The 12,804-nt window shown below is 38.6% G+C and overlaps 1 protein-coding gene across 2 annotated transcripts in view; it reads right to left on the reverse strand.

Annotated features, from left to right (window-relative positions):
• furina (furin (paired basic amino acid cleaving enzyme) a) overlaps window positions 1-12,804 on the reverse strand; it is a 122,982-nt gene that overhangs the window by 19,654 nt on the left and 90,524 nt on the right. For both annotated transcript variants that reach the window (XM_051899482.1, XM_051899483.1), the window contains exons 8-9: window positions 7,858-8,030; window positions 3,763-3,975 (exon numbers count right to left, since the gene is read on the reverse strand). In XM_051899482.1, coding sequence (XP_051755442.1) covers window positions 3,763-3,975; window positions 7,858-8,030 — 386 coding nt within the window. The remainder of the gene's footprint in view (window positions 1-3,762; window positions 3,976-7,857; window positions 8,031-12,804) is intronic.

Consider the following 12,804-nt stretch of genomic DNA (forward strand, 5'->3'; position numbering starts at 1 on the left):
GTAATCCTTTTATTTTTTACATTTGGCATGTCTGTGTGCTGCTGCGGAGTGTACACGCATTGTGCACCCGCCTATAGGCGCATGTTACTAACGCGCTCTTTAAATAACAAAAAAAATATTGCGTCATTGACTTTAGACCAGGTTTCAGTTGGTCAATGACCCAGTCGTTTTCAGTTGCCTCAAAATAGCAACGTGCATGACGCAGGATGTGAAAATGATAACTGTGTCAGGCTGAAACTAGCAAAAAACACCTGCGCCGCTCCTGGCGCCACATTGAGCCGGGTGTATGATAGGGCCCTTACACTGCCCAGCCAAAAAAAAAGTCAACCTTGTAGGAAGACGTATCATGGTCATATTCCAGGATGACAATGTCAAGATTCATCAGGCTCAAATTGTGAAAGAATGGTTGGGAGAAATGAATGAATTGGCACCTCTGAAATTCATTGAAAGTCTCTGGGATGTGCTGGAGGAGACTTTACAGAGTGCTTGACTCTTGCATTGTCAATACAAGATCTTGACCAAAAATTGATGCAAAATTGAGGTGCATCAACTTTTGGTCATAGCCATGATAAGACGTATCTACATGGTTGTTTAAGAAATGAAAAGCTACAACCTCCATCAATTATGGTTAGAATAACTGTTGCCAAACATATAACATGCTAGAAACATAATAATCACTGCAATAATGATCCAATCATAGACTCTTAAGCATTTGCCTATTTAAATCCAAACAGTGACTTTTTTGGGCTAGGCAGTGTAGTATTACATTTTGATGTGATGGTTTTTGCCTTCCGATTTTAGCAGACAAATTGGGTGAAACAATCCCACAGACTGGGGACCAGAATTTTATAGAGACTTGGGAATTGGGCTCTTTCCACTTGGGCCAGTAGGCAACCACCCAGAACTTCCTAGCAACTGCATACCAATGCCTTGGCAACAACAGCAGCAGCAGCATCTGCATGGGCAAGCAGCACTGACATATTCTTCAGAAAATGTAAAAAAAAAAAAAAAGTCATTCAGTTTCTGCCCATTAAGTGACCCAGAGGTTCAGTTAAATGTTTGACATTTCCGACACTTCAGGGTAAAAACCGCAGCATTTTTAAGCCCTTAGGGTCACGCAGACAGAGCTGAGACAATGCAAGACAAATGCAAATACAAAAGGGTTTGACGGGTGACACTTAAAAAGCCAGGCATCATAGGATGTGCACTGACTGCGACAGACCTCCTTGCGTGAGACTAATTGCTAAAAATGGCAGACTGGCTGAATGACAGGAGCGATGACAGCAGTTGCACACTTAAAAATGAATCGTGGGTGACCACAGGAGAGGGATATTGCCTGACAGAGTCTCTGCTGTAGGAAAAACAGCAGGTATCAGGCTTCTGTCCTCTAGAAGCACACCTCCATTGTGAACGGTAGCGTCTATGTCTTGAATGCGGGACAATGGATGACTCAGTCAGGCATAGCCGGTTATGAGAACAATGCTTGGGTGTGTGCCTCGGTCGGCACCGAGCCGGGTGAAGAAACGAAACCGAAAAAAGAGCAAAGAAAATGTCATGCCATGACAGTGAGGTATTGTTTATCCACAAGGATATTCTTGTTTTGAAAACAGAGTTTCACATTTTCTGAAGAACACGAGATGGTTGTTTGCTCACGTAAATGCCATCGTCACAATGCCAGGTTGTTGCATTGGGGTGTTCTGATTGGTTCTTGGGTTGTTTAATATTTAAAACATTACAACATAACACTGGCTACATATAATACTTATTACTATTACTAGTGGTGTGCACGAGTAATCTGAAGTGACACCAATTAACGATTATGTAAACAATGATCGGTCATGATTATGTGCGACATGACTTTTTTGCTGAACTCTACAAAATGAGTCAAATAGGGATCTCATTAGGGCTGTCACTAACGATTATTTTGGCAATCGAGTAACCTTAAGCTTTAAAGTGTTAAATATATTAGATAGCTTCGATATTTGACCATAATATAACCATAATATCTTAACGACTCGCAGAAAGACGATTCTCTGCCGATCCATCAGTCAATTGCGTGATCATAATTTCCACCTTATGGTGACGGTAAACTTCTGCGTTCTCTCAAAATACATTTATCAGTTAAATAACATTAAGTTAAATAAAATACATTTATACATATCGTCAGTTTATTAGGGGTTCAAAGGCGTAACGCTGTAACCCTATTGTAATTTTTAAGATTTTTATTATTATTATTATTATTCCGCCATAAAACGGACTGCACAGCCCAAACCGTAAGGCCTAGAGACTTGAAACTTGGCCAGATGATAGTACTATTGTTCGCTACTCAGAGACCCGGCCCAATCGGTCAATAGGGGGCACTACAGCGATCAAAAACACAAAACTGCTCATTACTCCTAGACCATTTGTTGTAGACTCAAGAAGGAAAAAACGTATATCTCTGATTTCATTTCCGGTATGAAAATTTTTCTGCATTTTTGAATTTTGTCCAAAACCTACTTTTGTGATCTAGTTCTAGTTTTTTGCTCGATCGGAACCAAACCAGTGCAGAAAGATTGAGCAACTATTAGACAAGGTTAACGGAGGACAATCGGAAACAAAAATCGGTGGGCATGTTTAACTCATGGTCCTAGAGAATGTGAGAATCTTGAAAGAAATCGGCCACTAGTTGGCGCTAATGGGTTTTGCGCCTCTGTAATCACGTGGTGTTTCACACAAACACAAAATATTCATAGAATTTGTTAGATCTCTTCATACTGAACAAATTTGCCTCAAGAACCACTGCTGTCAATCAAATCGTTCATTACATGTTCGCGATTATGTAAAATACCTACTTTTGCGAACTAGTCTTAATATAATAGTCTTGAATCCCGATAATTGCTGCTTGCAGCTATATTTATATATAATCTCTGCATTAGGTCACAATAGAGTGAGTTTTGAGCAGAAACATTGTTTTAATATCACACTGTCACTGTCAAATGGAGTACTCGAATTTAGAAAAGTTTTAGAACAAGAAATGCACACTCTTGCGAACTCAGAGTTGATCTATTAAGTTTGTTAACTTTTTCTTAAGAAGATTCTTGTGAATCTGGCCTCTATGTAGTTGCCACCTCAAAATCTCTAGATATGGTCTTTCAATGCCCTTTTTTCGAATTCAATCATCTGACAGGCCAAAATTGTAAGTCTTATCACCTAAAGTAATAGAACACCTTTCCTTAACAAGCTGCACAATTTGATTTGCAAGGAAGAGACACTGTAACTTTTATGGCTTGTCGCTTTGTCTGGTTAGGACACGGTGAAATGCTCAGGGCTGGGGGGTTTGTTGAAATCCCTACGCACAAGTATAAGCAATAAAAATAGTGATGCTTGACATAACAATCATCATTAATAAGCGCAAACACAAAGATTAAACCAAGCCATGCGTGATAGTGAGAGGTTTTGAATCACAAGAACATCCGTGTATTTGAAGCTTTAAACAGAGTGCAAGGCTTGGAAAAGCACTCGAAGGGCCATTAAGATGAAAACATCTATCTTCCCCCTCACTAGTGACCGCAGTATTCATTGACAGCCAAAAAAGCCTGTAAGAACTTTAAAGCCGCTGCAACAATTCTTCATAAATTGTCTTGGCTGTTTATCTTCTGATCTCCAACTGTTTTCAGATCCTTTATTTTTGGATTAGATTTGCTATGCCACTTCTTCAATTAAAGGAAAACTGTTGCTGATTTTCTGGAGGCGGACAGAGAGAGAGAGAGAGAGACTTACAATCTGTTTCTCATTGAGGCCTCCACTGCTGTAGGTTGTGGCGAGGGTGGACGAACAGGCCTCGCTGTACCAGGGCACGTTGCCGTTCTGTGTACTGCTGCTGATCGACAGCGTGTAGATGCTATTGGTGTAGCCGTCACAATTGCAGCTGTCCTTCTCACGGCCGCCATTCCCCGAAGCCCACACGAAGATGGAGCCCCGTCCTCCGCGGCCCTGGAATTTGGGAGAAGAAACACAATCAGTCGAATGCATTTCCCTTCATGAAAGCCCAATCTAATGCCGTTAAGATGTCGAGAGCCAGATTCGAGCGCTGCCAAGTCTGAGATGGAAGGATTACCAGTGACAATACTCAAAACAACTGGATAATATTTGTGATGAGTGGAGTTTGGAAAGAATTTGTCTCCCAGAAAGTGTCATGGACTATCATGGTTTCGATTGCCGGGCCAGATGATTTTAAAAGGACCTTGTGGGACAATGCTAATGTTCTCAAGTAATTTATCATGCATGTTTATTTTCAGGCGCAAATGAAAGACACAAACAGCATCGGGCTTTTGCGGTCTACTTCTCAGATGAAGCACAGTAACACAAAAACAAACTGTCAGAACCGATAATGAGCTTGTGAAAAATGCACGCACCACATTAACGAGGCATGTTTCAATAGCCGCATGGCTTTTATTTCACCATGTTGCCACAAGGAAAGGGCAGCAGTGCAAATAATTAGATTCAGATGCTGTTTGCTCGTTACCTTTGATCGTTGCTTTTCTTTATACTGTGCTTTACTGTACCTTTCAGTTCCAACAATGCACCAAATAAAAGTCTGCAGTGCAAAGTTTGGCTCAGTCTTTGAGAGTTCGCCCTCTGTTACAGCACACACCTGCTTGATTGTGGGCATCCATTCAGCGAGGGTTACACAGACCAGAGCCCCATTTGCATTGGCCTTTTCCCCACGCAACATGGATCTTGTTTCCCAAACAAATCTGACTGCTGGCACACGCAAATGCTCATGATTTGGACACGAGAAATGGCTAGAAAATATTAATGAATATGGATGGGGAAAAACACTATGCTATTCTGTGTAATAAGTGTTATATTTGGTTATTTTGTGAATTATTTATAGGAAGAGTGACAGGGACATTTGATAAAACTCCTTGCTCTCACCATCTGTTGTTTAAAATTACCAAATTATATTGGGTTGTTCTTTTAAATGTGATCATTCATATTTGGAAACAATTCTGCACAATGCATCTGTACTATGGCATAAAATAAGTAATGGTAACACTTTACAATAAGCTTTCATTAGTTAACATGTGTTGCTAGATAAGACCCTTATTCCTCGTCTGGGAATGTGTAGAGCCCTTTGAAACTGCAATTTGGACCTTCAACCCGTTGAACCCCAGTGAAGTCCACTATATGGAGAAAAATCCTCTAATGTTTTCCTCAGAAACCTTAATTTCTTTTCGACTAAAGAAAGAAAGACATAAACATCTTGGATGACCCTTAACATCTACGTAAAACTTTGCATTTTCACTGCTTACAGCAAAACAACAATAAATACCTCTGAATATTGGTGAATATTTAAAGAATCACAGAATTCATAGTATCTTAACTCTGACTAAGGGATAATCAAACGTACTGTAAATGGAGAAAAATAATGACAGTGATCATTTTAAAATAAGTAGTGCAGTTGTGGTTAAGAACACTTGCACACTAGAGTTTCCCTATTTGGATTATAGGGAAATATCAATGGAAATGATGCATCACAAGAATGTAAATAAAAAAAACAAGGTTTCTGAAACACTTGTTGCACAATTTAAAATTTTGTCGCATCGCTTTTGCTGTTGACCAATGAGAAAATAAAGCAAATTTAAAATATAATATGCCAATCAGGGGCCTGTTTGATGTTTAATGCTAGTATCTTTGTCTTACGGTCTTTTTACACATGAACATGGAAACTTAAAGAGACAATTCACTAAAAAAATGTAAATTCTGTCATCACTTACTTGCCCTGTCATTCCAAACCTGTTTGACTTTCTATCTTCAAAAGAAGATATGTTTTTGCACATGAAATGAAAGTTAGAGTCATCAAAAAAAAAACCCATAAAATTGTCATCATGTAGAAGGCAAGTCAGTCATACTGTTTTGGTACGACATGAGGGTGAGTAAATGATGACAGAATTTTCATTTTTGGGAAGAACTATCCCTTTAAATGATGCATACCAATCTGAAATACTAAGTCGTCTCCCAGCATTTTTCTATAAAATGTCTCCTCCTATAAAATCCATACACAACTCACTGCAGTAGGTAGCATCTTGGCATGGCTCTCTTCCATTGTCCTTTCATTGGGCCACAGCCAGTTTTACAACCCCAGTGCACGTCCATGTGTGAGTGAAGGGCTAAAACTAATGCCGTTCCATTCCCCCGCGCATGATAGCAGTTTAGCTCAAATGGCGTTAAGTAATTAGGTATTAAGAATGTCAATACGGTTCACGCTCTGGAAAATCCGCATGAAGATATTTCGGTTCAAATTGCCATTTAATGTGACATTTAAATTAAACAAACTTCACTCTGACTAGTAAGTGCTTTTATGACTCAAGGCACTCGCAAATGAAGTGTGGCAAAATCAAATACAGAGTATCCCTTCCACAGACCCCCTGACATCGCTAACTTCAAAGCAAATAAGAAAAAAATCCACTTAATTCATTTGAACCACATATTTCTGCCCTCTTAAATGGCACAGCTGGTAAAAGTTCAAGGTTAAGAGGCTCAGATAGGAGCATTTCAGGAAAAGAATATCAATGAAAACATGTTCGTAGCACAGACCAACTGATGTAGATAATGACAGGAAACAGTAAAAATAGCCCATGAGTCACAGAAGCAATTGTACATGTCGTGGAAAACAGGACCTCTTTTTGCTCTTTTGAAATGGGTTTTATGTAGACAGTCACAGCGCAAAACTTCCTCCCTGGTCCACCCTAAAGAAAAACCTAGTCTTCGATATAACACCAAGCACTGATACCTTGGTATCAAATAAACAGCCTCAAATTTTTGTAATTATTCTGCATTGCAGTCAGTCCCTTCTAGAGGAAGTAAGAATGCTTAAAGGGATAGCTCACCTAAAATCAAAATAAAAAATGAGTAAATGATGACAGCATTTTCATTTTTAAGAACTAACATTAACATATATGTACTATTAAGATAAGTCTTAAAGAGATAGCTCACCACAAAATTTAAATTTTGTCATCATTTGGGTGTTTACACCTGGTATTAAGATGCGTTTTGCTTGATCAGATCACAAGTGGACGACGCTAATTACAGGTGTAAACGGGGTGTAAAGCTTTTTGAGCTACTCAGAGGTACTCGAAAATGCATTGGACCGGATTGCTTTCGTAGTGTAGACGCTCATGTGGTTGAATGTGTTCGAACAGCCAAAAAAGACCGTCTACTCTCACACACTCGCAGCGTTTGGTGTGGTCTTTGCGGCTGTCAGAGCAGAAACGAAAGCTGCTGCTCTCCGTATGTTTTTTTTCATTGTCTCCAGTCGTTCATGTGTAAATTCTGCGAGCTTAATTTGTTCATTAGATCAAAAGATTTGAAAAAGCCCATACATTTACCTGCCCATACACCCTCCCCTCAAAGAAATCAGGACAGAAGTGGTTGAAAGTGGACAAAAGTGACAGATTAAAACACCAGGTGTAAAAGGGAATGTGTCTCCCTTGTCCGCTTGTGATCCGATCGACCAAAACACATCTTAATACCAGGTGTAAACAGGGCCTTATTCACCCTCAAGTTTTTCCAAAATGTATGAGTTTCTTTTGTTGAACACAAAAGAAGATATTTTTAAGATTCAGCAGAAGAAAGAAACTCATACAAATTTGGAACAACTTGATGGTGAGTAAATAATGACAATCATTTTTGGGTGAACTATCCCTTTAAAGGTATTTTGCATAGAGAAGGTGTTTAAAATTCTTAGAGAAGGAATATAAATAGCTTTAAATGAGGCAAAAGCGTAGAATATAACCCCTTTCAGTGCTACAAGTAGTTTTTCTGACCTACATCAAAGAAGTGCAACAAGTTCAGATTGAAGAGAAGTCAAACCTCTAGTACACCACGTAGGAAAGCCTCTTTGGCCAACTTTGCAGGTCCGTCCACCGTTTTGCCGTCGTCTTCGGGTCCCCAGCTGGCGCTGTAGATGTCGATGTGCTGTGGGTTGAGACTGAGGGACTGAGCTTCCACCACATCAGTGACCTCTCCATCCAACATGCGCACACCTGCAAAACACACAACATCATACACATTAGAGCCTGGGACAGAGAGCACATCACGCACTACATGCTTTTGTTAAATCTGACTGAACTCCAACTGCTGTAATACCTCTACTTCACGTTTAGGAAAAATTTAAGATGTTAGAGGAAAAATGCATCAATCAAACTGGCCCTCCGCTAAGCCCTGTGCTCCTTTAATTACTGTTGCTAATGCTTTTGAGCGCTGGGAAGCATGGGAAGGGATGCAAACGGACTGTGTGAATCATCTCAGTAGTAATTTAATTACATCTAGATTTACAGTGATATTAGTAGAGATGCAGAATTCAGATGCCAAAAAAATGTTACAGAGAGCAAGCTTCAGGAAGCTTCAGAACATAATGAATCAGCGTATCGAATCATGATTCGGATCACGTGTCAAACCGCCAAACTGCTGAAATCATGTGACTTTGGCGCTCCGAACCGCTGATTCGACATGCTGAATCATTATGCTCCGAAGCTTCCTGACGCAGTGTTTTGAAATCGGCCATCATTATATAAGCCGTTATTTTGTTTTTTTTGGCGCACCAAAAATATTCTCGTCGCTTTATAATATTAATATTGAACCACTGTACTCACATGAACTGATTTAAATATGTTTTTAGTACCTTTATGGATCTTGAGAGAGGAAATGTCATTGCTCCCTATGTAGGCCTCACAGAGCCATCGGATTTCAACAAAAATATCTCAATTTGTGTTCCAAAGATGAACAAAGGTCTTACGGGTGTGGAGTAATTAATGACATTATTTTTGGGTGAACTAACCCTTTAAGAACTGGTAACATGTTTGAATGTTTTTGAAAGAAGTCTCTTCTGCTCACCAAGGCTCAATTTATTTGATCAAAAATACAGTAAAAATAGTAATATTGTGAAATATTATTGCAAAAATAATCTTCTATTTTAAAATATTGTAAATGGTAATTTATTCCTGTGGTCAAAGCTGAATTTTCAGCATTATTACTCCAGTCTTCAGTGTCACATGATCCTTCAGAAATCATTCTAACATGCTGATTTGATGATCAAGAAACGTTTACTATCATCATCATTTTCTTCTTTTACTGTCTAATTCTAACTTTTTATCTCCCTACCTGCCTGCAATGTTACAGCTGTGTCAAGAAGTTAATTACACCAGAATTTACACCCTTAATTATGCCTCAACGCCAGAATCTATACTTTCTTTGAGAAGCAAGTAAATTGATTACCAATGTGTATAAGAGATGCAACATTACTAAACATACAGAAAAGCTGAATACAAAGAAGCCACTCTGAATAACCTAAGATTTAACATCTAACACTCACATATAACTTGCAGCATGAAAGGAACGAGGTGAACAAATGGATAGTTCTGCATATAAAAGTTCCTTTAAAAGGAGAAGGATGCATTCACGCTCGTGTTCGAATTTGGAGTTCATTCAAAGGTGACAAGCGGCTACATTCTTGTATTCAAACATCCCTTTACAGATGCTTCACAACAGTCTTATCTTTTTCCACTTCCCCGTACAAAAGTGAATTCTTAACTGAATTTGGGGGTTTGGGAACGAGCCAGAGCAAAAAAGTCAGAGGTGTTGAGTTATTGTGATCCCAGCATCAGAATGATATCTCAGTGAAAGAGAAAGAGAGAACATTCTGCCCACAGCACTTAGTTTTTTAAGTGGTAAAGATGAGAAATCAGAGTCAAACATCTTCAAAATAATGTGAATCACTCCTTTGATACACAAGGGGGCGAGGTTACTCAAGGTTGCCCTCATACGGGTTAGTGCAAATAAACAAAAGTTCAGTCGTTTCAGGTTTTCCAAAGCAATCTGAGAGCTTCGGTGCAGACGGTACTGCAAACAAACCGAAAACTACAGCACAGCATCTTGGAAAGACTGAATGTTTTTATCCCATATCTACATTCCAAAAGTCCCAAATATCCCTGCAGGACAAAGAGAAAGCTGGCTATGATTACTTCCCAGGAAATGAGAAAGGCATAACAGATATACACGGATGCACTGTGGTAACAAAAGAAGGGATTTTTTATTCAGACTTTGGTAAATACCAATAATCTATGTCCCCTCAAAAATGCAACATTAAACCTCAGGTTCATTCTTTATAAAGCAAATTTCAACAATGGACTCTACTGTTTCCTCCAAGTCTTCCAAAACAATATTCTCACTTAATGAGTTCTGGCAGAGGAATTATCCGGGTTGTGTGCCATCTCTGCTAGTGTGTGCTGCCATCTCCACATTCAGCTTTCCTCTAGCAGAAGGCACTGCCTGCCAGTTTGGGCCAATGTTATGGGTCAGCTATCCAAAGACCATTGCTTCTTTCTGCCTTCTGTCCCCATGGTACGTTAGGAGTAGTATCTGCTGCTTATTAAGCAAAGATTTCCCCTAGGATTCAAGGTGAAACTGGGCACAGGAAGACTATCTACCCTCCACTGCTTCTCATTAGGAGGCTAATTCAAAAACAACTGCTTTAGAGAGAAACGAATGGCAGAGCTGACAAAAGAGAAATGCACATTACCCATAATGCATTAGCTATCTGCATAAAAGGGAAGATTTGACATGTAGCATATATTTAGTGCCTGAAGAAAAACTAAAAAAAAAAACCTAAAAAAAAAAAAAAAAAGAAGAGGAAAATGTGAGTGCTGCTTGCCCATTTTAAACTCACTAAACCCATGTCAACAGAGCCCACCCAAAGTCTCTATAATATGTGGGGAGCAGATTCACATATGAACATTTTCTTAAAGGGGCCTATTATGCCGCTTTTACAAGATGTAATATAAGTCTCTGGTGTCCCCAGAATGTGTCTGAAGTTTCGGCTCAAAATACCCCACAGATCATTTATTATAGCTTGTCAAAATTTACCTCTATTTGGGTGTGAGCAAAAACATGACGTTTTTGTGTGTGCCCCTTTAAATGCAAATGAGTAGCTGCTTTTCAGAAGAGGGCGGAGCTTTAACAGCTTGTGCTTCGGTTGCTCAACAACAACAAAGCTGGAGAATCTCACGCAGCCAAAATGAGGATTGTCAGTAACAGTGTTCAGCCTTACATTGTTCAAACCAGAGACGTTTTTTTTTTGGCGTGTCCATCTTTATTTGTCACTGTACTCATGCACATCCCATGTAATATTAATATGCATTATATGTAGCTAGTGTTATGTTCAGGACCCGCCAACCCGCCAAATGCGGGTGGATTTCAGCACTCCTACTACTCACTTTGGCAGGTTGAATTTTATATATAATATATACAAATATTTACATATAATATATACATATATTTCAATTGTAGTCTTTTAAAAGACAACTGAAATAATAAACTAAGTGCAATGTAGTGTTGTCAAAAATATAGATTTTTGGATACATATTGATACTGAAATATCTGAAATGCAGGGCTTGAATTTCAGCGTGGGATTGCGTGTTGTTGAGCATAATTTTACTAATTCCCGCAGATTTTGTGCTCATGCACACATAAAGCCGCTTCTCAGTACTAAATTGAGTTATTTTTCACTGCTTATTGCACTTAAACAGTCAAATACACACAAAATAATGTCAAAATGCTGGTCTTGGTGAGTATTCACGTAAACACAGTCAGTTATGTTTTAATTGAACGTAAACAGTTGAGAAAGAAAACGCATGTTTAACAGTATAATGGATCTGTGCGTCAGGTCTTAAAGTGACAGCAGCCTAATATACCTGCTGCCAAATTATGAGATAATATTAAAAATATCTAAATGGCAGTTTTTCCCCATAGTATCGATGCCAAAATTGTGGCCAGTGAAAATGATGAGTGGCTAGTAACTTTGGAAACCCACTAGCCACAGTGGCTGCTGAGCAAAAAAGTTCATGTCAAGCCCTGATTATGTTGTATTGCTTAATATAAAACTTTTTTTTTTCTTTAGAACAACATTCTTAAGAAATGTTTTAAGGAATATAAAATCCTGACCTTGGTCTCTAGCAACACCTTTTTTGCCTATATTTATTGGCCAAATTGCATCATAAATTCAAATGCATCTTTAAAAAAAAAAAAAAAAAAAAACAGCGCACACTTCTCCTCAAAAAGTTGCATGATTTAACGTATCACTCATGCCCGAAACACAAACAGTACCGGGTGACTAGTGTTGAGGTTTAAAACTTATGTTTAGGGATTTGAACAAACTTCTAATCAAAGAATGAGCAGTAGTAATAACAGTGATGCTTGTCTAGGTGAACACCTCTAATAACAATCACCAGCACAAATTATACATGCGAGAAAACATAAAAGGTAGAGTGTTTTCAGAATTTTAAAAGAAAAAAAAATCTCCTGGGTGTCATTAAAAGCAATTTCCCTCTGAACAAACCAGGACCTAAATGTTGTTTGATTAGTCAGTGTTTGATAATGCCACTAATGGCTGCTGCTGTATAGAGCCAGAGTGACCTCATAATACACACGTTACATAAGCAGAAACATAAATATGTTGTATAATCATCTATTCTGTAGTGTCATTCATCAAATTTGCTATCAAATGGTAAATGTTAATTCACCCAAAATTAAAATTCTGTCATCATTTACTCTTTTACTACTCTTTTTTTCTTCTATGAAACACACAAAAAAGAGGTTAAACAGCTCATACAGCTTGTGCACTGTAATTCTTTTGCAGTCATATGATAGCTTTGGGTGAAGAACAGATCTCAAAGCTATCGTTATGAAGTTATCATATTGAAAAAGAGCAGTCAATAAATTCTGCTTAACATCTCCTTGTGTTACACCAAAGAAAGAAAGTGA

This window comes from Ctenopharyngodon idella, chromosome 7 (genome assembly GCF_019924925.1).
Source record: "Ctenopharyngodon idella isolate HZGC_01 chromosome 7, HZGC01, whole genome shotgun sequence".
Lineage (NCBI taxonomy): Eukaryota > Metazoa > Chordata > Actinopteri > Cypriniformes > Xenocyprididae > Ctenopharyngodon > Ctenopharyngodon idella.